Source organism: Myripristis murdjan, chromosome 18 (assembly GCF_902150065.1).
Source record: "Myripristis murdjan chromosome 18, fMyrMur1.1, whole genome shotgun sequence".
Lineage (NCBI taxonomy): Eukaryota > Metazoa > Chordata > Actinopteri > Holocentriformes > Holocentridae > Myripristis > Myripristis murdjan.
The window spans coordinates 2,596,888-2,624,418 of NC_043997.1; the positions used below are offsets into that span (position 1 = coordinate 2,596,888).

The 27,531-nt window shown below is 44.9% G+C and overlaps 1 protein-coding gene across 3 annotated transcripts in view; it reads left to right on the top strand.

Moving 5' to 3' along the window:
* The first annotated feature begins 378 nt into the window (after positions 1-378).
* The window catches only part of LOC115376687 (myelin protein P0-like), a 129,723-nt gene continuing 102,570 nt past the window's right edge, over positions 379-27,531 (top strand). The window contains exons 1-4 of one of the 3 annotated variants that reach the window (XM_030076442.1): positions 379-474; positions 1,017-1,385; positions 5,412-5,570; positions 5,674-6,696. In XM_030076442.1, coding sequence (XP_029932302.1) covers positions 426-474; positions 1,017-1,385; positions 5,412-5,570; positions 5,674-5,735 — 639 coding nt within the window. In that variant the 5' untranslated portion in view covers positions 379-425 and the 3' untranslated portion in view covers positions 5,736-6,696. Of the gene's footprint in view, positions 475-1,016; positions 1,386-5,411; positions 5,571-5,673; positions 6,697-27,531 lie in introns of those variants that run through there. The other 2 variants (XM_030076441.1, XM_030076443.1) reach the window with 2 other exon arrangements.

Below are 27,531 nucleotides of genomic sequence, written 5' to 3' on the forward strand. Positions count from 1 at the left end.
TAAGTTTGCTGGCTTGTGAACTTGTTGCTTGGGGAGGGAAGGCTGACTGGCTAAGTTGGCTGGCCTCTTAGCTGGTTGCTTGTGGAGTGGAGGCGGGCTGTGGGCAGAGTCACCGTCCTCATGACATCATGAAATAACAGAAGTGCAATCTGCTTGTTTTATAGGGAGAGTTTCAAAAAACGGGCTGTGTGCACGTCTCCATTTATCACAGGTTTAATGCATGGGACATGGGACTGAAAAATTGCATTTTTCATGTCATGGGGCCTTTAAAAAGATCTGCAGAAGAACAATGTGAGTTCTCACGTCTGAAACCCTTTTCTTGTGTCTCTGCTGCTCAGTGGCTGTGGTTTGGTTCTCCACACTCTGACAGTCTGCCTTCACTGTCCCTCAGATGTCTTCATGTCCTCTGCTTCCACAGGGAGAAGATGATCTCCAGCCTCCTGCTGCTGCTGGTCCTGACCTCCTCTGTCTGTGGTGAGCTCACACCTTCTGTTCATCACACTGAAATACACACTCAGGGCTCTATCTTTCACACTGCCCTATCCATTGCCACTACCTGCTACCCATGAATTACGCATTTTGCAGCTTCCACTATCCCTAAACGGTATCTTGCAGCCACACTACCCACTATACAATATGCCGACTCCGTTATTTGCATCTGGAGGTGTGCCCGTGAGCGTGTTTATGCCCTTTCCCTACAATTGCTATTAGTCCAGTCATTTTATGAAAAAAAAACTAGGACAAATTGCAAGAGAAGGAAACTCAACTGATTTTGTATCCTCAGTTTGTCCTGAGTGAGGGGAAAAAGTCCCAAGGAATCCCATTGGTGGCTGAGGCCTGGTTGCTACTGTCAGAAGATGTCTCTTGACCTCCGACCTCCAGATGTGTGAATGAAAATGGGTTCTCCAGGACAGCCAAAACAAATGAAAAAAAAAAACAAAAAACAAAAAACAAAAACAAAAACACATATAATAAAAAACTATAATAACTGCTTTTTTTCCCTCTCTCCCCAACAGGAAGAATTGTTGTGAATGTGAACCAGACTTTCTACCAGGCTGTGGAAAACAGCAGCATCATGATGGAGTGGATCTTCACGCCCATCATACCCCTCACCAACCTGAACGTCTATTGTTCGTTTTGGTTGTCCGATCACAGGACTTCTAAGACTTTATATCATCTACAAGGTGGTGTTGAACACCCAGAGTCTCAAAACAAGCAGTTTTTGGGACGAGCTCGATGGGACAGGGAGGACCTGAGAAAAGGACTCGTCAGACTCCACCTGTCCAGACTCAGTATCAGTGACTCCGGTATTTACCGGTGTGAAGTGTTCACTGAAGATGATGATTATGATGGGGGTTTCAGTGAGTGCTTGCTCAATGTCACTGGTAAGTTGACTCAGTAGAACCCAGTAGAACTTTCCTCACTATTTTCACATGAGCAGCATCAAGCAGGGGTGTTAGACCCTGGAGGGAGCGTCAGCCACACCTGGCTTTTAAAGGGGATGGGAGACGGCCCTCTGATTGGTTTACTGCATGTTACAGACTCTGGTGTGGAACCAGGGCCGGCCCGTGGCATAGGCAGTACAGTGGTCCCTCGTTTATCGCGGGAGTTACCGCAATAGGCGAAATCCGCGAAGTAGTCAGCTTTATTTTTTACAATTATTCTAGATATTTTAAGGCTGTAAAACCCCTCACTACACACTTTATACACTTTTCTCAGACAGGCATTAACATTTTCTCACTTTTCTCTCTTGTTTAAACTCTCAAAGTTCAAACCTTCGTAGAAAAATAAGTCCAGTATTATAGAATGAACGCATTCTGTACTGTACAGGAGACACGGCACGGAGGAGATGGATTGACAACGGTCTACAGTCCCTTAGCCAATCAGGACGCAGAAAACAATGTGCGGGCTTTCCCTTAGCCAATCAGGACGCAGAACACAATGCGCTGTAAAGAAAAAAAAAAAAAAAAAAAAGCGTGCAAAATTGCACTAAAAAAAAATCTGCGAAACTGCGAGGCCGCGAAAGGTGAACCGCATTACAGCGAGGGACAACTGTATAGGCAAATGCTAAGGGCGCCATCTGCTGGAGGGGTGCCGCTAGCGGCCAGAGGAGTGCCGGTACGGGTTGTTCTATCGCATAGGCGGCGCCAGCAATTGGCCCGGGTGAGCCTGGGCCCACCCATTTTGAGCCAGGCCCACCCAATCAGAAGAAAATGTTTTCGGGATTAAAATGTTCATCCTATTTCCAGCCTTAGCAGAGCTCATGTGAAGTTAGCTTCTCAGTCAATCAGCAGCTTTCTATCATACGTGAGTGCCCGCCCCCAGGCTGCGTCATCAGCATGTGACCCAATCAAATGAATGAGTTAGTTCGCACGCAAACGGTCCCTCCCCGACTCAGGAAGAAAGAAATATGTACAGGTAAGAGAAAAAAGAGAGACGGAGACGGAGTTTATTATTGCGAAACAGAGCAGTTTACTTGGCCTTTTCACCAAACGACTCCGTGTTGAGCAGGAGGAAACTCATGCGGCCATTCCACCACTTGATTTAAATGTTACGAGTGCGAGTGCTAGTTTACCGGTGAGCTCAGCCGTCCGGCCCCGCTCCCAAAGCAACGCCAGTCCTCCTCCTCCTCCTTCATCCCTTCAGTCATGTCAGCAAGCCAAGCCACAGTAACACAAATAACTGGGACCATTTCTGCTGCACTTAATAGCCTATGATAGATTTATTATTCTGAATAAGCTATAACCAAAATAAATTGGGCCTTTTTATGCTGTGTGTGCGTTTTATCCGTTGTTTATAAGACGGGTGCTTCCCATCCTTAAATGTGATTGGCTGAGCCGCGTTCCATGCCGTTGTAAAATCAGTGTAACCCACTGGCAGACCGCAGCACAGCATATCCCTGCGCCAGTGTAAACGGACATAGCGTTGCCTAGCAACCAACTACTCTGCGCTCCTCTTCCTCGTTAGGTTACATTTGTTTCAAGACTTTTGTAAACAAAATGTCAGACTTTGTAGTGAATTTTGATTTGCTGGGTGGCCTGAGCCTGGATGAGTGGTTGGAGGAGGTGCTTGGTGTCTGCTAAAGCAGTGTTTCTCAAATGGGGGTACGCGTACCCCTGGGGGTACTTGGAGGAACTCCAGGGGGTACTTGAGATTTTTACACGTAGATCCGACCGAGCAATCTGACTGCTCAATCAGAGGTTTTGAATGTGCTCAAATGAGCATGACAGCACGACTAGCCGTGCGCAAATAAAAAAATACTGAATCAATCACTGAAAATATTACTCCGCCTACATCTTATTGTCCGAGTCTGTGTGGTTTCTATGGCAACATGAAACGTTTCACGGAAACCCGCATCAAAAGCCGCTGTCAACTTTGTTCACCTGCATAATGGACTGTTTTGTTGACAATTTTGATTTATTTTGCGACCTAAGTTTGGATAAATGACTGAAGGAGGAAGACAAGACAGAAGAGAAAAAGGAGATACACGAGAGTGACGAGTGAAGAGCTGGATCAGCTGGAGAGGTCAGGAAATGAAGCCGGTACGGCCCGGTCAACGTCTTGGGCCATCAAATGTCTACAAGACTACCTGACAAACACCGGGAAAACAGCTGATTTCTCACCTGTAAGGAAAGAAGAGCTAAACAAGACCCTCCGTGACTTTTATGGAGCTTTAATTTCTATAATAAAGTGCTTCAGCGGAGTCAGCACCACGGACAGCACCTGCTGAGGCAGATTCAGCACCACGGACAGCACCTGCTGAGGCAGATTCAGCACCACGGACAGTATCTGCTGAGGCAGATTCAGCACCACGGACAGCATCTGCTGAGGCAGATTCAGCACCACGGACAGCACCTGCTGAGGCAGATTCAGCACCACGGACAGTACCTGCTGAGGCAGATTCAGCACCACGGACAGTACCTGTAAGATTTTCAACGGAGATGTGCGGCAATAACTCTGTTCTTGTTTGTTATCAGTTATTAATTAGCTTAGTAAGAGTTATTAATTTGTTCAGTCTTTATGAGTTTCCTGGGCCAAAGATTTAATTAATTTGTCAATTTGTTTGCGTCTGTACATTGAAATGAACATTTAATAAATCAACAGATCTGTGAAAACTGTCGTCTTTATTTCAGAGGTAAATTGATAACAGCTTGAAAAGGTGATTATAGGCCCGTTTCCACCGCCGGAACTTCGGGGTAATTTTACGGGGCCGTGGCCGTTGTCGCGTGTCTTCACCGCCGGAACCTCCCCGAAGGAGAGAGTTCAGGAACCTTTACAGGGGCTAAAAAACGGCCCTGCCTCGGGGTAGGGACTCTGAGCGGCCCCGAAAAAACTCCTGGGTTTACTCACAGCGTGACGTGATGTCAACAGAAAGCAGGCATCCCTAGCAACACGGCCAACACTACCAAGCTAATGCTAACGTGCTAGCTAACGCTAACAACACACTTTTAGCCGGCATTTTTAGGGACGCTAACGTTAGCTTTAGGTTAGGTTAGCTTTTATATAACTCTGTTCAGCCTTAATGTGACTGCTTACTGTCGTTACTTTTGCTGCTTAGCCACATTAATCGGAGCTGACGTTAAATTGGAGTGACACACCCCCAGCTGAAATGAAACATCTGCCGGTGAGTTTATAAAAATATAGATGTTTGCCGACACTGGAAAACAGTAGCCCATATTTGAATATAACTGTTAATATAAGTTGGTTGTAGATAAAGATCAGCTGCTGCTTAGTGTTCTTAGTGTCTGTGTTGCTTGGCAACCGTTCTGTCCACTCCATCTTGCTTGGTGGAAGAATGAAGAGTTCTCATTTTTTCTTGTGTGTTTATTTTATGGGCTATATGTAGGGTAACCGTTTTATAAAAGCAATAAGCCCCATGAAGCCGTGAGTTACAGTGATTTTACAACTCCATCGTGCCTTAGTTAAGAACGCCCCTCTGACGTTGTAAAATCACTGTAACCCACAGCATGGAGGGGCGCAAGGGAGTAATTTCGCCAAGGGTGCTAACATAGGCAGGACCGGCACTGTGTGGAACAAGCAGAGTGGACGTGCTGGCGCCCCCTATGTAGGCCATCATTACTGTCTTGATAATGAGCTTCAAACAGCAGAGAAACCTGCAGCACTGACCTCAGAGCTGCTGTTTGTTGCTCAGTCACTTTCAGCAACGCAGCAACACTGCAGCCGAGCTGAGCTCATTTTAGAAGCAACAGGCCCATGGAGCTCAGATGGAGACTTTGCTGACATTTGAGTGACGCTTGGTTCTGCTTTGTGTCGGGTGTCAGATAGGACCCCTTTATGTTTAATTTGCAGGAAAAATGAGTAATTTGTACCATTTTTAAATTTTCTCTAGAGCCGATGTAAATGTTCTTGTTGAGTGGACAAACTGAATGTGGTATGTTTTCTCCTCACAGCTGCAAAACACCTGCCAGAAGAGCCAAAGGAGGGAGAAGATGGAGCCGCCGTCAACATCGGAGTTGTGATTGGAGCTGTGATCGGTTCTCTTGTAGTTCTTGTAGCTCTTCTCGTGGCAGTGGTGTTTGCTTTTAGACTCCGTCACTCAGGAGAACAAGGTATATTTACTTTTTCTTTCTTTTTGACAAATTGTAATGTTATGTTTGTGTTTGTTGACATGCCAGTGTGCCATGCTTGTTATTACTGTTATTACTTTATTAGATCCAGATACACAGGAATCCCAGTGTTTCCCTATGATTTGTGGCAGTCCTACTGCTCCATGAGGGAACAGGCACTCCACAGATGATTCGTGGTTTTTGTCCACAAAGCAGAGACATCGGAACTGAGGAGGTGGGAGGAACATGGATCAGGCTGTCCATCCATACAACATCACATTACAGCTGCAGGGACAGACGTGTGCACCACCTGAACAGAAGGCTCACTCTGAAATCTCACGTGAGCTGAGTCGCTGCAGGAAGACGACAGTGGAAAGCTGAGAGTTGGACTGGCTGGGAGGAGTTTGTTGTTTTGTGGTACAGGAAGCCTAGCTTAGTTTTATCTTAAACAAAAAAATAGAAATGAATAGAAAACACACTGGCCTGTAGTTTTGGTATCACACTGGCTTAACCACCCTCTACCTCTGCAGCCAATCAAGGAAGACTTGTGCCTTGAAACTTATTAAACTTAAAAAAATTTTCAGAGATTGAGGCCTTACAAACTGAACCTGATGCACCTTGTTCCCTGTGAGGCACATCCAACATATCAGTGAACTGTTTCCTTCTAACTTGAATGGGGGAGGGGTGGGTCGAGCCAGAGCCAGAGCTGTGTTGTTTTTAACTAGCTGTTGTAGCTCTGTGTTGCTAATATTAGCTAACGTTACAAACAGGGCAGACCTCTTTTTCTTAAGTGACTGCACTACGTTTTCAAAGTGTACGGTTTGTATATCCATATGTTCCATGTAGCATTTCAAAAAGCTGTTAGAAAGCTTGAGGTTCTCACACTGCTGCAGTTTGAATGTTGTGATCATTAATTACAAAAACCACTACACTGTGACATTTTAATTTGACTTTTATTTATTTATTTTTTGTAAGTTTGAAGGCAGCTTTATTAATAATTTCTCCTGCCAGTTCCTATACAACCTGGACACAAAGCGGAGATGGTATAATTTCAATGACTTTTCATTAACCACAGTGCAAATTAATTGTTGTATTATCTTTTTCAAGCAAATAATAAAGTTTGAGAGGGGAAATGGCAAAAAAAGATCAAAACTGTTGTTGTTTGAGTCGTAAAAATAAAAGCTTTTGAAAGCCTTTTGTGTGACTTTAAAGTTTCTGTAAAAAGCCTTCGGATGCTATTATATGTTTTCCTGCACGTTCTTCTTCTTTCTTCTTCTGAGTAAGTCCTACTTCCCATGTGTGAAAAATCACTAAATTTTGCACAAAGGTCCAGTCCCATGACAGATTACCTCAGATGCACTTGCACGTTCTTGGTAAATAAATCTTCAATGTTCATGAAAAAAATGGACAAAAATTTGGAGTCATGGTAGATGACGTGTGGTAAATTTCAGAATTGTATCTCAAAAACTGAATTTTTGACAGCATTTTGAATTTTGCTCTCATGTGAACAATTGCAGTCAATGCAAAAATGGCATTTTAAACATCAGTTTTTCACTTATGGAGCAAATCAATCATTGTTAAAAACAAATGATCAACATCTCCATGCTGTCTAGATGCAATATGTGTATTTTCAGATTTTTGTCTTAATAACTGAATTTCTGACAGCTGTTTAAAATCTGCCTTTCCATGCATGGCTGCCTGCTGTCCTGCAGGTCAGTGATTGGCTCAGTCAGTTTGTGAAGCTGCATGTGAAGCTTTAGCTCAGTGAGATAGAGGCCAGGCCTCGGTGTCCAAGACTGTAAGTTCAAGCCTCAGCTTGTGCAACATTCCCATGTGCCAAAACTCACCAAACTTTGCACAAAGGTCCAGTCCCATGCCGGATTATCTCAGCTGCAAACACAAGCTAATAGTCCTGATGGTGGCGCTACAGCAAACCTCTAAATTTCAAAAATTTGAAAATTCATAAAAAATCAACCATATGTGCTACAGCTTTACAACTTTCATCAAACTGTAGCCCCAATACTGAAGAAACATTTGTACACTTTACTCTTAAATATCAGTTTTTCACTTATGGAGCAAATCAATCATTGTTAAAAACAAATTACCAACATCTCTATGCTGTCTAAATGCAATATGTGTATTTTTTAGATTTTTGTCTTGATGACTTATTTATTTATTTATTTACAGTGGTTTGAAATCTGCCTTTCCATACATAGGCAGCTGCTGTCATGTGACTGTCTTAGTCAGTTTGTGAATGCCACCTTTCTTTTCTTTTCTTGTTCTTATTCTCCACTTGTTGATCAGAATTGCCTAAAATTGCCCGGCCCCGACCATTGCTGTGCAGCCACTATAACTCCATGTTGTGATGTATTGTAATGTAATCTATCATATTGTAATGTGATGTGATTTATCATAGTGTGACGTAATGTGATGTAACACTGTTTTTTTCCTCGGTGGTTTCTTGGAGTCACAATAAAGTTTATATGGACAGTTTCACAGGACGTTTCAAACTGTTATGTGCTGCCATCTAGTGGCCAGAAGTTAAAACTAATCACAGACTGACAGCAAGCACTAATACTGTACTACAATACTAGTACTGATCCTAAAGGTACCTGCTGTGTGTGTGTGTGTGTGTGTGTGTGTGTGTGTGTGTGTGTGTGTGTGTGTGTGTGTGAGAGAGAGAGAGAGAGAGAGAGAGACGTTTCATTACAGCTGAAGAAAAGTAATGTAATTTATCATTATATATAGTAATGCCATGTAATTTATTGTACTGTAATGTAATGCCATGTATTTTATCCAATTGTGACGTGACGTAATTTCTCATATTGTGATGTAATGTGATTTCATGCCATGTAGTTTATTGTTTTGTCATGTAATGTCATGTAATTTAATTTGTAAGGACGAGTTTTTTCTAGAATCAGAATCGGTTTTATTCGCCAAGTGTGTATGCACACACACTTCCGCCGCTCTCATGTCCTTACACACAGTTAGACATACAAGCACAGTATAAACAAGCATATTACCGCTATGTGCAGAGAACACAAAGGAAACAAACACCAACCACCAACTACCCACTAATGCAAAAAGTGAAGCAAAGATGCTGGAAGAAATATAGGATATGGATACATATACATGGATATACATGGGGTGGATATGGATAGATTTTGTATTTTGTTGTATTGTTGCTTATTTGTGCAAGAGTTTTTCCCCACTGAACAGAACAGAGGGCTGCTGTGGATTTGTGGGATCGCTGCTTTTTATTGTGGAAAGAAAACGACCCGGAAATAGAAAAAAAAAAAAAAAAAAAATCAAAAGACGCTCAATATAAGCGGTATGGTCCCGAGCTTATTCTCACATCAGCCGAAGGAAATATTTCCCCAGGGCAAATATGCGCTGAGTTTGGGATTCCTTTTCATTTTTTGCTGCGTTTGATCTGAAACAGCAGCCAAAGATGCTGAGGGGCATGAAGATGGTAGCAGGGCTCTCAGGTTTTGAACTGAGTTCTGTGAGATTTTGGCGACTGCATCAATGTATCCCTCGACGTCTTCAGTAGCTACTTCAGCGAGCGCGCGAGTCAATGTATCGTTGGAATAATATTTTTATTTGATTAGCTGGTGCGTGGCAGCCTGGCAGGGCCTTCTGAACTCTACCCGGAACTCACTTGATTCCTTTACCTGTTCTGTGGTTCCACTGTTATAAAAAAAATAGCGGCGCAACTTGGTGGGCGTTATCCTGGTAATTTCTTTGCATGTGAAATACAAGGTGTGGCGTGTGAGCGTGTGAACGGGTTGAAATGCGTGTGTCTCACGCCCAATGCGTGAGACTTCAGAGCCCCGTGGGAGGATGGAGAACTAGAATCATCCGTGCAATGTCACGTCACCACCATATAAATATACTGGATAGATAGATAGATAGATAGATAGATAGATAGATAGATCCGCCTCTGTCTCACACAGAAATCGTGATTTTATGGAGGATGAAATGAGTTCGGTGTGAGAGAGAACAAATGAACAGAGGAGAAAGAGCTGCGAGGAGCGGGGACTTGAACCAGACATCATTATGACTGAATGAAGAAACTGCTGCGTTTTCTGTGTTTATGTGGTTGGAAATATTAATATCTAAAGACGCTCGCAGTCACTGTGACGTCAGTGATACGAGGCAGGTTCAGGGTCTCCTGACTGATTTGAGTCCAGTTTGTAATCATAGAGGTGCGGCAGCTATTCATGTTTACTCCTTGCATGTAATATGATTTATTTTAGACTTATTATCAGACTTATTATTTTGAACACTTGGGGGCGCTCGTTATATGCACCGGGTTATATGTGGGGGCACTGCTGACAGGAAATGAGGGCACAGGTGGGGAGGGGGGGACACAGTTCTCAGCAGAACAGCAGCAGAACAGAAACAGAACTGATTGTTCTGCTGCTTGTTGTTAATTACAATCTTATGTATGATTGTCATGGCTACTGCTGAGCGTGATGTTATACGACCGTGCATGTTTGAGCCCGACTCTGATCCCGAGCCACAGACGGTAGGAGACACCGAACCATCTCAAATCCGTTCGTTACAGAATGTTTCAGAATGGTAAGTTATGTTTGTTAAATATGTTGTGAGCTTGTTGCTTGTTGGAATCTGAATCTGAGTCTTGCCTGGGGAGCGGACACTGAGTGGCTAAGTTTGCTGGCTTGTGAGCTTGTTGCCTGGGGAGGGAAGGTGGGCTGTGGGCGGAGTCACCAACCTCATGACATCATGAAATAACGGAAGTGCAATCCGCTCGTTTTACAGGGAGAGTTTCAAAAAACGGGCCATGTGCACTTCTCCAGTTATCACAGATGTAATGCATGGGACAGTGTTTATGTTCCCTATCACGAAAAACAATGAAAAATGCATTTTTCATGCCATGGGGCCTCTAAAAAGATCTACAGAAGGACAGTGTGAGTTCTCATGTATTAAACCCTTTTGTTGTGTCTCTGCTGCTCAGTGGCTGTGGTTTGGTTCTCCACACTCTGACAGTCTGGTTCAATTGACAACAAGGGAGAAGATGAGCTCCAGCATCCTGCTGCTGCTGGTCCTGCCCTCCTCTGTCTGCGGTGAGCTCACACCTTCTGTTCATCACACTGAAATACACACTCAGTGTCACTTTATCAGCTCCACCTGTATAATCTAATCTAATCCAGCTGTTGTGCCATAAAGTTTCCTCTCCTGCTGCCTATAATGCTCAGCTTGTCTTGTTGTCACGGTAACAGAGGTGTTCATTCACTTCTGTGTTTGGCATTGAGCTCATAGTTCGTGCTGCTGTTGGACTGGACTACACTTTACTGACAGCTGTTTCCAATATTCTGTCCCCCTTCATTGTATATATATAGTGTAAAAAGGCGTTGGTTTACTGAGTACCAAACTTGTGACCTCTTAATGACTGAATGAATAAATCCTTAGGTGCTGATTCTATGATTGTCTCTACACTCTCCACAGGTTGTCCGGTAAGAACAGGTATGATGATGGCTTAATGAATCCGAGTCACACACAATCTCATTGAGATGCCACTCATTTATTATTGGAAGTTGAAGTACTCTGACTTATGTGTATACGTGTGTGTGTGTGGTTTCTACAATAAGAATAAACAGAAATACACAGCCATTAATTATATGCAATGGAAATAAACATTACCAGAAGGCATGAGATACACAATGCAATAATAATACTATGCAGTCACAAAAAAAAAAACACAAATGAACAAATAAAGAGACCACAATCCTCCTAACAGTAAGGGACTATCAGCAAATAATGTCTCAGCTCAGTGAGGTGCATATATATCTATATTACACTGGTATAATGTGTAGAGGGCGAATCAAGAAATGCGCGACGGTCCCTTAATGGACGCATCGGCGCTCTCACCATGCTACTATAACATGAATAATGATAACTGATGCCACAGCGGTGCATCACTTGCCAACATAAACAATGTCATCAGGAATCATATAATTATTAGACTGACAATAAAGGAATAGGCAACAGTTAACCGACGTGCATGACACGATACAGCACTATAATCTACAACGGTATGTTAATTGCCGAATAAGAACATACACAGTCGAATTAAGAATAACAGAACAATAAATTATTACTCACATTCTCATGGACGCACAGGAAGGAGTAATTCAACAAATGAAGCAAGAAAAGTCCAGAAAACTGCAGCGGTAAGTGAAAAGACAGTCCGAACGATAGAGATGAATGAATTAAATCCAGAAGCTGCTGCGGTGAATGAAAACTTTTTCATCGGCTCGCGGCAGACAGTTCACACAGCCAATCTGGTGTCTGATTGGTTCAGAGCGTCCTGACGGTGTCTGTTCATGTGCGATCCATGCGTTTTCGCATGCTCTTAGTGCGCAGAGTAACAGACAGGGACTGTGCATGTGATCTATGAATGGGATGCCTTCAGGAAACTAACCATGAGTTGCTGACCTTCTGAACAGCCGCCCCCAACTTTGAGGAGCAAAGTTGAATCAATTAAAGGTCAGTCAGAAGTATCTTGTGGGAGTGCTGGGAGTCTGATCAGCCGAGCAACTGGCCGGGTGTATGTCTTGTCTTTGACTTGGATCTGTGCAGTTCGCACTCTGCCGTCTTCCCCAGGCATGACTGCTTTAATCACTCCGACTGGCCACAGAGCACGCGGGAGCTGCTGATCAATGATCAGGACGATTGTGCCAACAGTTAGATCATCTCGCTCTTGTTGCCACTTGGATCGGGTCTGGAGGGAAGGCAGATAGTTTCTGATGTAGTGGATCCAGAATTGATCAGCTAGAGCTTGGCAATGCTTCCATCTGCGACGACTGAGGAGCTCTGTATCTGAGTAAATGACCTGTGGTGTTGATGGGTCAGGCCGCCCCATCAAGAGCATATTAGGAGTGATTGGGTCTGGGTCAGCTACATCTGATGAGGTGTAACCCAGAGGTTTGGAATTGACAATGCTTTCCACCTCAACCAGTATCGTTCTCAAGACCTCTTCTGTGACAGTCTGAGATCCCAGGGTGGTGTGCAAAGCGGACTTGATAGTGCGGATCTCACGCTCCCAAGAACCTCCAAAGTGTGGTGCGTATGGGGGGTTGTACCTGAAATGAATTTGCTGACTGGCGAGCTGTGACTGTAGAGCTGGGGTAAGTGAATTGAAAGCCTCTTTGAGTTCCGAACTGCCACCTTTGAAGTTCGTGCCTTGGTCAGATAACAGCTCGAAGGGCTTCCCTCGTCTCGCAATGAAGCGGCGAAGTCCCATCAGAAATGAGTCCGTATCCATACTGGCTAGCAGATCAAGGTGTACAGCATGGGTTGTCAGACATTTGAAGACTATACCCCATCGTTTTTCTGTGCGCCGTCCAATCTTGATCAGGTACGGCCCGAAACAGTCCACACCTGTAGAATAGAATGCTGGGCGGTGGAGCCTCAAGCTGGAGGGTGGAAGGTCGGCCATTCTGGGGATGACTGGGTTACTGCGCCATTTCCGGCATTCAGGACAGTTGTACTGGTGTTTGCGGACAGCTTCCCTCCCGCGAAGGATCCAGAATCGTCTGCGTAGCTCCGCAAAGACTCTCTCAGGTCCTGGGTGGGCAAGCTGGCTGTCAAAGTCTTGGATAAGGAGTTTAGTGATGTAATGGTGTGGGTCAAGTACAACTGGATGCAGAGTGTCTTGACAGAGGGAGTCGCATCTGCGGAGCCTCCCTCCCACACGGATCAACTGAGCTTCTTGGTCATACTCAGGAGCCAAAGTGAGTAATCGGCTACTTGCTGGTAGTGGTTTCTGTGAAGCGAGGTGGTCGAAGTCTTCTGGGAAGCAGTCTCTCTGTACCTTTCTGAAGAGGGCTAGTTCGGCTTGCTTGTAGTCATCTGCTGTTGGGTCTGATGCTGTGGCCGCCCCGTCACCAGCTCGTACAGAAGCTTCAAGCAGGTCCTTGTAGTTGTTGAAGGTACTGGCATCAGGCAGACTTTGATCCAGGACCACAGAGGTATGTCCACAGAAGCTGACCTTTCGCAGTTCAACTGGATCATCAGATGAGGAGACATCTGGTGGTGCTGGCCAGGATGATCCATCCTGCCACAAGAATGGAGGTCCGTGGCTCCAGCGGTTGGGGCCAATGAGCTGGGACAGAGTCAGCCCCCGGGTTATGTCGTCGGCGGGATTGTCTCCTGAGCTGACATACCGCCAGGTACTACCATCCGTTAGCTCCTGAATGTCCGCAACTCTAGCACCAACGAATACCTTGTAGCGGCAGGATTGTGACTGCAACCAGTTCAGGACTGTGGTGGAGTCCGTCCAGTAGGTGATGCTGGTGATGCGGAGGGTGAGCTCTTTCTTCAAGACAGCTGCAAGCTGGGCACCAATGTGGGCAGCGCAGAGTTCTAGCCGCGGGATGGATTGCTGACGGACTGGGGCAACTCGGGATCTTGCTGCTAGGAAAGCCACTTGGATTCCACCTTTGTGGTCCACTGTCCGAAGGTAGGCCACAGCTCCATAGGCTCTCTCTGATGCATCGGAAAAGATGTGAATGCTCTGAGTGCAGGCTGAAAAGTCTGTGTCAGGATGAGCATAACATCTGGGAAGAGAGATGTTAGGGAGCTGATGCAGTTCACTCTCCCAAGCATGCCACAGCTGGAGTAGATCATCTGGCAGCTGTGGGTCATCCCAATCTCTTCTCTTACTCCAGAGACGCTGCACTAATATTTTAGCGCGAGTGGTGTAGGGAATGAGCAGGCCAAGAGGGTCATATTGTCTGGCTAGGACACGGTAGATGTTACGCATAGTTGGCGTGGGATGCTCAGTGTGGCGGAGCTGATAAGTGATGGTGTCTGACGTGCAGTGCCACAGCAGTCCCAGGGTCCGCTCTGGTGGATCAACTCCATCTAATGATAGCCATAGTTCACTGCTCTCTGCTCGTGATCCTGGAGGCATGTGACTGATGATGTCTGGAACATTAGTAGCCCATTGGCGCAGTTCAAACCCACCTGATAGGAGGAGCTGCTGCAACTTGTTGACGAGTTGCTTGGCCTCTGATACAGAAGTGAAGCTCTGAAGGAGGTTATCTACATAAAAACAGTTCTCAACAGTGTGGCGGGTAACTTCACTCGGGCTACTATGATCCAGAACATGTCTTTGGAGAGCAAATGTGGCACAGCACGGACTGCATGTCGTTCCAAACGGCAGCACCTGCCACTCATAAACATCTGGTGATGTGCTGCGATCCATGTCTCTCCACAGGAATCGGAGGAAGCGCTTGTCATCAGGCAAAAGGCGCACTTGGTGAAACATCCCCTTTATGTCGCTGCTCACTGCAATGGGATACTCTCTGAAGCGGAGCAGCACACCAAGTAAAGTGGATCCTAATGTGGGCCCTGGAAGTAGATGCTCATTCAAGCTGGCACCTTGATGGTTGAAGGAGCAATTAAACACAATCCGGTCCTTGCCATTATGATTGACCATGTGATGTGGTATGTACCAGGAGTTGACAGCGGCTTGTACTTCAGCAGGGGTGAGTTTGGTTACATAACCAGCATCCAGCAGCTTCTTAATTTCCTGGTTGTAGGTATCTGCTCTTACAGGGTCCTTGGAAAGGCGTTTTTCGGTCCCACGCAGGTGGCCCAGCACCGACTCCTTAGGTGAATGGAGAGAGGGGACTTCTTCTTTCCATAACAGAGGAGTAGCATATCTTTGAACACCATCCACGTCCACTCTAATAGTCTTCTCTTCCAGCATCCTGACTGCTGCCATGTCCTGCTTCGACCGGGTGATGAGCTTCTCATTCCGGTATGGGAGGATGTCCATCTGCCAGAGTTTAGTCACATAACTGAAGAGTTCTGCGGATGGAGTCTGAGTGTTGATGAGCAGACACTGAGGGGTGGAAGACTGGTGTATAAGGACTTTGGCAGGGCCTTGAAGTGTCCAACCAAGTCGTGTCTTGAGTGCTGCTGGTCCACCTGGAGGCCCCAAATGCACAGGTTCGACTGGAGTGAGAAGATGAGGATAGTCTGAACCAATGAGCAGCAGTGGTTGTGCCTGACTGAATGAGTGGAGGGGCAGACCTCTGAGGTGACGGTAAGTCTTCTGTAGGGCTTCGATTGGATGTGAGTGTTTGGAGAGACCGAGCTCTACTGCTGTAAACGCTCTGTGGATCCGGAAGCGTTTCTGGGGTTGAATGGCAGAGGACACAAAGAAGGAGACCGACATTCCTGGCACGGTCCTGGTATCCTGCCTAATGGTTCTGAGTGCTAGGCCCTCACTCTGTCCTTGGAGTCCTAACTCTTGAGCAGCACTGTGGAGGAGGATTGTGCGCTCAGACCCGTCATCTAGGATAGCATATGTCTCAATCTTCCTCTTGCCTTTGTAGAGGAACACCTTAACCATCTTCAGCAGCACAAAGCTACTTCTCCTTGTGGGATCTAGGTAGTACGTCACTGGCTGAGCAGGTTCTGGGGCTGGTTTCTCTGGTCTAACGACTGCTGATGAATTAACATCATGCAGTACTTCCAGGTGAGTCTGATTACACTGCTGACATTTGGCCTTGAGGTAGCACTGTGATGCTCGGTGATCTCTTCCACATCTCCAGCATCGCTTACCTGTTTTGATCCAAGCCACTTTCTGCTCCCTTGTGAATTTCTTGAATTCTGAGCACTGATTGAAGTAGTGTTGAGTATTGTCACAGAAGGGGCAATATTTCTTCGGCTTCTCTGGCTGATTGGTCTGTGACCGTACTTGTGTAGGAGGCTCTGATTCCTTTGCTGGGGGGTCACATCCTAGCAGGACAGTGGTGGAGCGTGATACTGGCTTCTGCTTAGCCTTGAGGCCTCTCAGGTGGTCTGATCGTCCCTCTTGAGTTGACCGTGGGTGAGAGGTCGGTATGGTATCATCTTGAATACGGACTTCGTACTCAAGCCACTCAGAAAAATCCAGCAAAGTTGGGATGGGTGTGAGAATGGGATTGATGTAGCGCTTGAATTGTGCTCTCAGGTCGTGTGGCAGCTTTGACAGCAGGCGTGAGATGTGTGACCCACACTCCAGCTCTGTTCTCCCTTCCTTCCCCAGCTGGTCTAGCATCCCAACTAGGGCCCTCACCTTCAGGGCGAACAGGCGGAATCCCCTGCCGTCACCGCTCTTGATTGCAGGTTCAGCCAGGACCTCAGTGATGCGCTGTAGTGCTAATTTGTGAGGCTGGCCGTACAGCTCTGTCAGAGAGGCCATAGTCCTGCTGTAGGGGTCCCTGCTATTACTGTAGGAGTCAGCAACAAGAAGGGCGTCTTCCAGTTTGAGATGGTCGACGAGGATTTGGTATTTGAAGCGTTCAGTAGCGTCATCAGGTAAGATGTTGTCGAGCGCTACCTTCAAGCGGGCAAACTGACGTGGGTCGTCATCAGTAAAGAATGGAATATGAGGCTTCGGTCCACGATATGTTGTCTCCTGATGAAATGAATGACTGTAACCTTTCCATTCCTTTGAGCCTGCAGGTGGTCTGCGGTGGGGACTGTACGGATCTGCATATTCTGGTGTGAGCACCTTGTCCAAAGGTGCACCGCTGTTATGGTCAGGATTAATGTTCATGCTCCTGAGATGCTCATTTAGCTCAGTAACAAAAGGAGGTTGAGGATACTGTTGAGCTGGCATCCACTGGACTGAGTTAGGACCTGCTGCACCGACAGGAAGTGGGTCTGACACTGGTGGCGGTGGCGGAGGGAATGGCTCATCAGATTGATAAGGATACAGTGGAGGAGATTGCTCCGGCCATGGCACGTATTGCAGGTTATCCTCTGGTTGGCTTAGGGGCTGTCTGAAATGTTGTAGTGGAGTGGATGCATAATCTGGAGCAGGAGCCTTTGTGAAGGAGGCGCCACTGTCCTCAGGCTGAAAGTGGTGCCTTTGTGAAGAAGCTGCAAAGCTTGAAGTGAGAGGTTGAGGAGCAGCTGATGATTGTGGCGTGAGAACGCTGATGAGGGTTTGCATCTCTCGCCTAAGCTGGTTGTTGTCCTCCCTCATTTCCTGCAGTGCTGACAAGACCACTTCTGGAACGAGGTTCTGGGATGTCTCTCTGTCTGGAATGACTTTAGGTGCAGCATGATGCTCCCTATATCCCACGGTGGAGTGGTCATGGAGTGTGTGTGACTGAGGTAATTCTCGTCTTGGAAGGCTCACCAAAAAGTCATCGAGATAGCGAGGTCGACGGACATCACGGCGAGGGCGAGTATTATCGGCGAATGCCATTGTTATACTGTGGAAACTGTAGATCCGGCTCGAAGGACCATGTAAAAAGGCGTTGGTTTACTGAGTACCAAACTTGTGACCTCTTAATGACTGAATGAATAAATCCTTAGGTGCTGATTCTATGATTGTCTCTACACTCTCCACAGGTTGTCCGGTAAGAACAGGTATGATGATGGCTTAATGAATCCGAGTCACACACAATCTCATTGAGATGCCACTCATTTATTATTGGAAGTTGAAGTACTCTGACTTATGTGTATACGTGTGTGTGTGTGGTTTCTACAATAAGAATAAACAGAAATACACAGCCATTAATTATATGCAATGGAAATAAACATTACCAGAAGGCATGAGATACACAATGCAATAATAATACTATGCAGTCACAAAAAAAAAAACACAAATGAACAAATAAAGAGACCACAATCCTCCTAACAGTAAGGGACTATCAGCAAATAATGTCTCAGCTCAGTGAGGTGCATATATATCTATATTACACTGGTATAATGTGTAGAGGGCGAATCAAGAAATGCGCGACGGTCCCTTAATGGACGCATCGGCGCTCTCACCATGCTACTATAACATGAATAATGATAACTGATGCCACAGCGGTGCATCACTTGCCAACATAAACAATGTCATCAGGAATCATATAATTATTAGACTGACAATAAAGGAATAGGCAACAGTTAACCGACGTGCATGACACGATACAGCACTATAATCTACAACGGTATGTTAATTGCCGAATAAGAACATACACAGTCGAATTAAGAATAACAGAACAATAAATTATTACTCACATTCTCATGGACGCACAGGAAGGAGTAATTCAACAAATGAAGCAAGAAAAGTCCAGAAAACTGCAGCGGTAAGTGAAAAGACAGTCCGAACGATAGAGATGAATGAATTAAATCCAGAAGCTGCTGCGGTGAATGAAAACTTTTTCATCGGCTCGCGGCAGACAGTTCACACAGCCAATCTGGTGTCTGATTGGTTCAGAGCGTCCTGACGGTGTCTGTTCATGTGCGATCCATGCGTTTTCGCATGCTCTTAGTGCGCAGAGTAACAGACAGGGACTGTGCATGTGATCTATGAATGGGATGCCTTCAGGAAACTAACCATGAGTTGCTGACCTTCTGAACATATAGGAAGGACAAAAAGTCAGAAACCCCTCTCAGTATAATGTAATCCAGTAGCAGACCTCTGCAAACTACAACCTCAGTAATAAACACAGAATTAAAGTGACACATTCTGCACAATGTCAACACAAACTGAACATGATAAACTTTGTTAAAAGGTGGAGTTTATGGCAGAGCTGCTGAGCTGAACTGGTCAGACTGGACAGACTGGAGACTGAGGGAGAGACACTGAGTTTAAATCTGTCTTCAGATGAAGTTCTTTACATCATTACACACATCCTCACATCCTATATTCCTGTCCCTTACATCTGTGACTAATAATTTTTTTTAGAAAAGGAAAATAACATTGTTCCCAATGGTTGAGGCCTGGCTGTTACTGTTGACCTCTGACCTCCAGCTGTGTGAATGAAAATGGGTTCTCTCCCCTTTGCAGACACGCCCACCTTCTGCTAATCCCATGCAGTTTGGGCCCCAAAGCCTGCAGTCCACATGTGTTCTTGTGGCCTGTTGTAAAATGGTGTGTGTGTGCAGACTGGGGCCTAAACAGTCTTGGAGCTGCATCAGTTGGCTTTGACTGGAAAGCTGAGACTCTTGTGGATTCAATGAGCCACATTTGATTCCTGTGTGATGATGTTGGCCCCCATAGCAGCCATTTCACTGCAGCCAGAGACTTTTGTCAAACTGGACGTCGCTGGAGAAAATGACCTCTAGTGACCTCTAGGAGAATCACAGCCTCAGCAAACTTTACAGACACAAACTAGAGAGCGAGGCCGTTCAGAGGAGCTCTGCTTCTCCAGGTATAACAGTTCTACTTCTACTTCTACTGCAGTCAGATACCAGCAGAGGAACAGTACTTCTACTTCTACTGCAGACAAATACCTGCAGAGGAACAGTACTTCTACTTCTACTGCAGTCACATACCAGCAGAGGAACAGTACTTCTACTTCTACTGCAGACAAATACCTGCAGAGGAACAGTACTTCTACTTCTACTGCAGTCAGATACCAGGAGAGGAATAGTACTTCTGAGGCACCCCAAGTCTTATGTTGGTGATTTACCCTTAAAGTTTATCTTGGTATCTTGGTAGGCAATATTGTATTTTAGAGTTTTACTCATATCAGGTTAAGATTTGATAATTGATGTGCGTGTGAAATATTCAGAAACATCTGTAGTTTTTAGTCTTTGTCAGTTTGGTCAAATATGTGAGCACAACAAGCATGAGTTGTGTTTCTATTGTAATATCTATTCTGAACTTCTTAACCCTCATGTTGTGTACCGGTTGAATGTGACCGTTTTAAAAGTTTTATCTCTAAAAAAATATAGTTAATGTGATCAGACTGACCTAAGATTCCATGACTTTGTCCACAAAGAGGATTTCAACAGACAAAATAAATTTTATTTATTTGCATACAACTTTGTGCTTTTTATTCAACTTTTGGACGTTCTTGTTGTTCCCGGTCAAAAATGACCGGCCATTAGAAATGAATGGGGGAAACTACAATTAGTGTAAAAAACTGAGCTCAAGTACATCCTCATTTGTCAGCTACGGTCACAGACACACACACACACACACTCACACACACACACACACACACACACACGCACACACACGCACACACACAAGGACTGGGTTCAGGAACCTTTTCCCTTTAGAGGCTCTCTCCTACAGGTGCATGACCTGTTGTCAGTTCTCACACACACACACACACACACACACACACACACACACACACACTCACACACACACACACACACACACGTACACTTCCAAGCATAATCTGCCTGAAGTGCAATGCATATGTTTGCAAGGCGCATGCAAAAACCTGCACAGTTTGAGTTTGAGTTAACCCACTCCACCAAGTTTAGAAGCCTGATTTTGTTATCCGTTTGTTTGTTTGTTTGTTTGTTTGTTTGTTTTTTGTTATCAGTCAAAGACAAATCTGATGGAAATTATAATGTTACTGTTGATGTTATTTGTTCATTATCTTGTAAAATTGTGAAATGTGCAGTGCAGAGTTGGGATAATTTCATTGAATCTTCCCGGTCACTTTTGACCGGGAACACAACAGGTGTTACTTTTTGTTACTGTATAAAAAGTCTAAATGGTTTCAAAATAAATTTCCTTGGGAACCTTCATACAAAGCAGTCTGTGATAAACAGTATACTATGTTTCATCTGATTAGTTCTTATAGTCAAAATAATCAAGAAATTGTGTTTTTTAGAAATTGAATTCAAGATGCAAAGCTCAGATAAATGAGGCATACAGGCCATAAATAACAGATAGAACAAGAACCCCCCCCCCAAAAAAAAAAAAAAAAAAATATTGCTGGAATATATTAGCAATTGAATATTCAGGCATTCCCAAAATATCTGTACCCCCCCAATGATGAAATGGTGGTTTTGGCACTGGAAACTACTAAAAACAAAGCTAAAACCAGCAAACCGCCTCTGGAAACTGAAACTGAAATGAAACTGAATAGAAAACAAAAAATAAAAACAAAATAAAAATGAATAAAAACTAATGAAAAAAAAACTTTATTAACTCTGCTTCTTTCGTCTCTCCCCTACAGGAAAATTTACTGTGAATGTGAGCCAGACTGACTACCATGCCGTGGAGAACAGCAGCATCAGCATGGAGTGGACCTTCATGCCCATCATACCCCTCACCAAACTGATCGTCTATTGTAGGTTTTGGTTGCCCGATCGTAGGACTTCTAAGGCTTTATGTCATCTACACGGCGGTGTTGAACACCCAGAGTCTCAAGATGAGCAGTTTGTGGGACGAGCTCGATGGGACAGGGAGGACCTGAGAATAGGACTTGTCAGACTCCACCTGTCCAGACTCAGTATCAGTGACTCCGGCATTTACCGGTGTGAAGTCGTCACTGATGGTGATTGGGGTTTCAGTGAGTGCCTCCTCAACGTCACTGGTAAGTGGAATCAATAGAACCCAGTAGAACGTTCCTCACTGTTTTCATTTCAGCAGCGTCTTTGGTCGGCCTTGAATGCACTTGCACGTCCAGAGTCCAGAGGGTTTAGGATGTCATGTCCCACCTCAAGTTGGAAAACATGAAGTTAGTTTCTGCAAGATATGTCAACTCTTTCTGAGTTGCAGAAATGGCTGGAACCTTGGGCTGTGTTACTTTTAATTAAATCAGGAATTAGGGTTAGAGAGAAGCCCAGAGTAAAATCTAAATCCAAGGTGTGACTGTGGTCATGTGTGGTGCTGCTGACATGCTGCACAAGACTCACAGATGTTGCCATTTTTAAAAGAAATCTGTGGGAAATGAGTTGAGAGGTCAAAGGTCAAAGTCACTGGGACTTCACAAAACACATTTTTTGTGGTTTCAACTCAAGGTGGATGTCTTACCCATCATTATCAGGGTTAGATGCTACCACAACCCAGAGGATTAACACAAAGTTCTTAGAGGAGGAAATGTTCTGTTCAATGTTTTAAACTCTTCAACATTTGGAGTTTGTAGAACATGAAGTGCATTCAGGATGTGTCCAAGTCCACTTTTGCTATTTTAATGGTGGAAAAAAGGCTGGTAGCTCCAGGCGCCGCGTTCAAAAGGCTTGTACTGAGTCTCTTCATTAGTCATGGGTGTGTTTTTGGTGTAACATGCAGTAAACCAATCAGAGTGCTGTCTCCCATTCCTTTAAGAGCCAGGTGTGCTCAGTGCCCCCTGAGGTGAAGCAGCGTCCTTGTTTGTGGGACAAGCAGAGCGGACGCTCGCCGGCGCCCCCTATGGAGGCCACCGTCACTGTCTGGATAATGAGTTTCAAATAGCAGAGAGACCTGCAGCTTTGACTTCAGAGCTGCTGTTTGTTGCTCAGTCACTTTCAGCAACGCAGCAACACTGCAGCTGAGCTCAGCTCATTTTAAGAGCAACAGGCCCATGGAGCTCAGATGGACACAAGACACTTTGCTGTTTCCACAAAGGGGCGCTGGACGGGGAAATGACAACTGAGCCACTTGGAAACTAGAAAAGACAACTGTTGTCACGCTTGGTGCTGCTTTGTGTCGGGTGTCAGATAGGACTCCTTTATATTGAATTTGTTGGAAAAATGAATAATTTGTACCATTTTTAAATTTCCCATTTTCTCTAGAACCGATGTAAATGTTCTTGTTGAGTGGACAAACTGAATGTTCTGCACAAACTCTGGTATGTTTTCTCCTCACAGCTGCAAAACACCTGCCAGAAGAGCCAAAGGAGGGAGAAGATGGAGCGGCCGTCAACATCAGAGTTGTGATTGGAGCTGTGATCGGTTCTCTTGTAGCTCTTCTCATGGTGGTGGTATTCGTTTGCGGACTCTGTAGCTCAGAAACACAAGGTATATTTACTTTTTCTTTCTTTTTGACAAATTGCAATGTTATGTTTGTGTTTGCCTTCGCCCTATGAGCGCTGGGATTGGCTCCAGCGCCCCCGCGACCCTAGTGAGGATAAGTGGTTTAGAAGATGAATGAATGAATGAATGATGTTTGTGTTTGTTTACATGCCAGTGTGCCATTCTTGTTATTACTGTTATTACTTTATTAGATCCAGATACAGAGGAATCTGCCAGCGTTGAGCCCCAGCCTGACCCTGTGGTGTGAAAAGAAATAGTTCCTTCAGCCCTGCTGCTCCATGAGGGAACAGGCACTCCACAGCTGATCCGTGGTTTTTGTCCACAAAGCAGAGACATCGGAACTGAGGAGGTGGGAGGAACATGGATCAGGCCGTCCATCCATACAACATCACATTCCAGCTGCTCTCATTGTCTCTGCTCTCATGGGGGTTCCTGTTGTAGCTCTGTGTCGCTAATAGTGTTGTAGTCATGCCTGCACCAATCGAGACCAAGACATTACCAAGACATTTGGAGGTTGTGACCGAGACGAGACCAAGACCATACATATCAAAGAACAATCATAAGAAAATAGAACAAAATGACAGGTATCTCTTTTTAACTAAATTTGCTTTTAAACAAATGCAACAGCAACAAAAAGAAACTCTGCTGTTGTTTTCTAACCAGCACAATGACACAAGTCTCAAATCTAAGGAAATTTGTTTGACTTCTTGTAAAAAATATGCCATCAAATGTCACACACAATAGTGTGAGGTTCTTTCCTCTATACCAGCAATATAGTTTCCACTGTTAAGGACCAGATACCGGATTGAGTTTAAGTAATTTAATAAAACTGCTAAAATTACAGGTTAAAATAACTAAAACAAGGCCAGAATAAAACATAAAATAGAGTTTACCAAAAGGCTAAAATTCTAGGATACTTGCAAATGCAGCAGCCCAATAAATGTCATGCAAAGAAAGAGTCCACAGTTCAATCTCCAACGTTCGCGGGGGCAATGCCAGTCCACTACATCCAGACAAAAGTGCGCTACTCGAGTGTTGGGGGGCAGGGAAGGCAGAGGGCTCCTGGGTCCGTCAGGTCTCGGCTCCGGTCCGGCAGCTCAGCGTGCGGGGTCCCTCCCTCGGGCGGCCGCTGCTGGAAACAGAAATTAACCGACCTCAGATCACGGTTCTCAGTCAAAATGGCAGCACACACACACCAGGCTGTTCTCATGAAACGTTCGTAGGTATTCCTACGAAAAATAATGCACAAATTTCCGTGCATTTTCCTACGAATTTCCAGCAGCACGAGCGATCAGCGCGCCTGTGCGAGCCCCGAAGCGAGAGCCTTAAGAAAAATGGCGGACATTCCTTTTATTCTCAGTGGAAAATGCAATATTTTAAGAGAGCTTATGCATTCAAATGCGTTTTGATAACATTTCTAGCGGGAAATGTGCATTTTATTTCCAAAATCTTCGTTCAGTTAGTGTATATAATGTTTACTTTGTTAGTTATTATGAAGATTCTTTCAGGTTTCTATCGATGCTATGGCTGTTGCTATGGACGCTGCTACCACTGTCGCTGATGTAGCTTCCGCTCGCCGTGGAAATCTGGGGAGGGAGGCGTGGGGTTAACCTGCTCTCACAGAAATCCGTGAAATGAGCATGACCTCCTAATAACGTATTGCGTGCTCCTCGCATGTAACCTGTTTTAATCGATTTCTATGGTTTTAATTCCGTGTGGTCACCACACAAACAGTATCCACTGAAAGTCAGCGAGATTCCGTGACGTCACGCCGTGGGTGGTGCTTCACAGATCCCGGAAGTGCAAATTTAATCGATATTCCGGAAAAAGGTCTGATTATTAGCCATAACGTTGTAACCATCCAAGGCAGACTTACCACGAGCTATGAGGCTGTGTAACGATGGCATGTGCTTCATCCGAGTCCACAAGTCCCGTATAATATCAACTTTATTTTAAGAAAACACGTTTTATTTGCGATGTCATATCACGGAGAAGCACTACATTACCCATAATCCTAGTGTTTATCAGCGACGTGTCTGATTTAACTTTCATCAATAAAGTCAATAAAGTGTAATAAAGTGCATGAAAGTTGATAATATGCTGATATGTTACGCCATTGAACACAACCCTTGCAGTCAGCGAAACAGAGCGGGTGGAAAAACCGCGGAAACACGTCAAAATAGCACTAAAGATTTATATATATATTTTTATTTTTCATAACACATCTTTACTCGTGATATAAACATAGGCTACATGTTAAGGTTATAGTTTTGCTGTTGGAAAAACTACCGTATGTATGGTTTTTAAACCTAAATTCACAATGTTTATCCTAACCTGGAAGAGGGGTACCAGAACTACAATTCGTGCAGAGTTGCAACACACAGAGCTGTCCTGTGCCATAGATTTTAGACTTAGACTTCTTTTATTGTCATTGCACAAAAAAACACAGCAGTGAGATTTTGGCAACGAAATGTCGTTGCTTGGCTTCCGGATTACAGCAGAGATGGAATTGTGGGACCGTTTAGGTATATATAAATATAAATATTATACTTATAGATTTTGTAGTTCTAATATGTTATGTCTATTATGTGATGTTGTGATCACTAATTCTTCAATCTTTTTTATAGTTTTTGGGTGTGGGAAGAACGCCTGTTTGGTCAGATTTTATTTATTTTTTTCTTAAGACAGTGAAATCATGTTTTTTCCATGTTTTGACACTAGTCAGTGGCGCCCCCTATTGGTTTGCCATCAGGCATGATAGTAGAGGTCAAGAGCTTTCCAAAAATGTTGACCCCATGTCTGTGCCATTTTTTGTTGCTGCACTGTAAGCCTTTAAAAGTGTCTCAGGTGCAAGGTTCAAAGGGCATTCCTGAGGAGCAGGAACTGCCCACTGGTCTCACACTGAGATATGTTACTCCATAGGTCAAGACCTTTCAAACGATGTCTTCATTGTTGTTCTGTGACAAAGTTTGATTTTCATCGTGCTCCAAGCCAAGGCTGTCTCAGGTGTACATCTGCAGACCTCTTTTAGGGCCAAGCTTGATAAAATCAGTCAAACTTCTTTAAGGGGGTATTTAATGGCCAAATTTATTTCTATAATATTGATGTTAGTCTTAAACACAGTCATACTTTTCAATTTGGACCATTTCAAAGCTTATTTTCCCCTTAAAATACTCAATGTTTCATATTTCATATTTTCCCATTGACTTAATATGGCCACCTGAGACACTTTTAAAGGCTTACAGTGCAGCAACGCAAAAACGCATTTGAATGCATAAGCTCTCTTAAAATATTGCATTTTCCAGTGAGAATAGAAGGAATGTCCGCCATTTTTCTTAAGGCTCTCGCTTCGGGGCTCGCACAGGCGCGCTGATCGCTCGTGCTGCTGGAAATTCGTAGGAAAATGCAAGGAAATTTGTGCATTATTTTTCGTACGATATCATACGAACCGTTTCATGACACTGGTCAATAAGATTGGTTCGCTTTCCTTTTCATATAGTTACGTGAGCGTTGAACCAATCCTTTTCCGGCTTTTCCTCCGCCGCTCGTCGGATGTCGTCCTTGCTGTTCGCTCGCTCGCTCGGCCCACACGCCGTCGCCACACAGCTTTCCCTCACCGATGCGGTCCAGCCGTTTGTTCCCGTTAGTGTGTGTCCTCTGCTCGGTGCCCTCGCCGTCTCCCTTGTCTCGGCGTTTCCCCGTCTCCCCACCAGTGGCGGTTCTGCCCATGTTGCCGCCCTGGGCGAAATTACTGTCTTGCGCCCTACCGTTCTAGCCCCCCGCGCGCGCGCGCGCGCGCGCGCGCACGACGAGAACTTCCAAGCGATAACGGCCGCTACCGGTGCCCCTCTGGCGGCTAGACGCGCCCCTCCCAGAGCAGGGGCGCCAACACCTGCACAAATGCCTTTTTTGGAAAAATACTTTTTATATGGACAAAATCTTGTTTGTGTATATATATAAAAAAAAGCCACCGGTCAGCATCAGGCGGGCCGGTCGCGGCACCGGCCCTACAGGTGCTGCGCCCACCCGGTCAGGTCTGCCGGATCTGACAGGTGAGCAGCACACACATACTGCCATCCTCTCATTATAAATCAACTTTTGTTCATACGCGGCTGCAGCAGCACAACGGACAGTGACACAGACAACATGGTTGATTATTGACTGCGCAATGCGGCCATTCGCCGGTAATTGCGGCATCAGGCGAGCCTACCTACTGGTTTATATGCAAGCACAA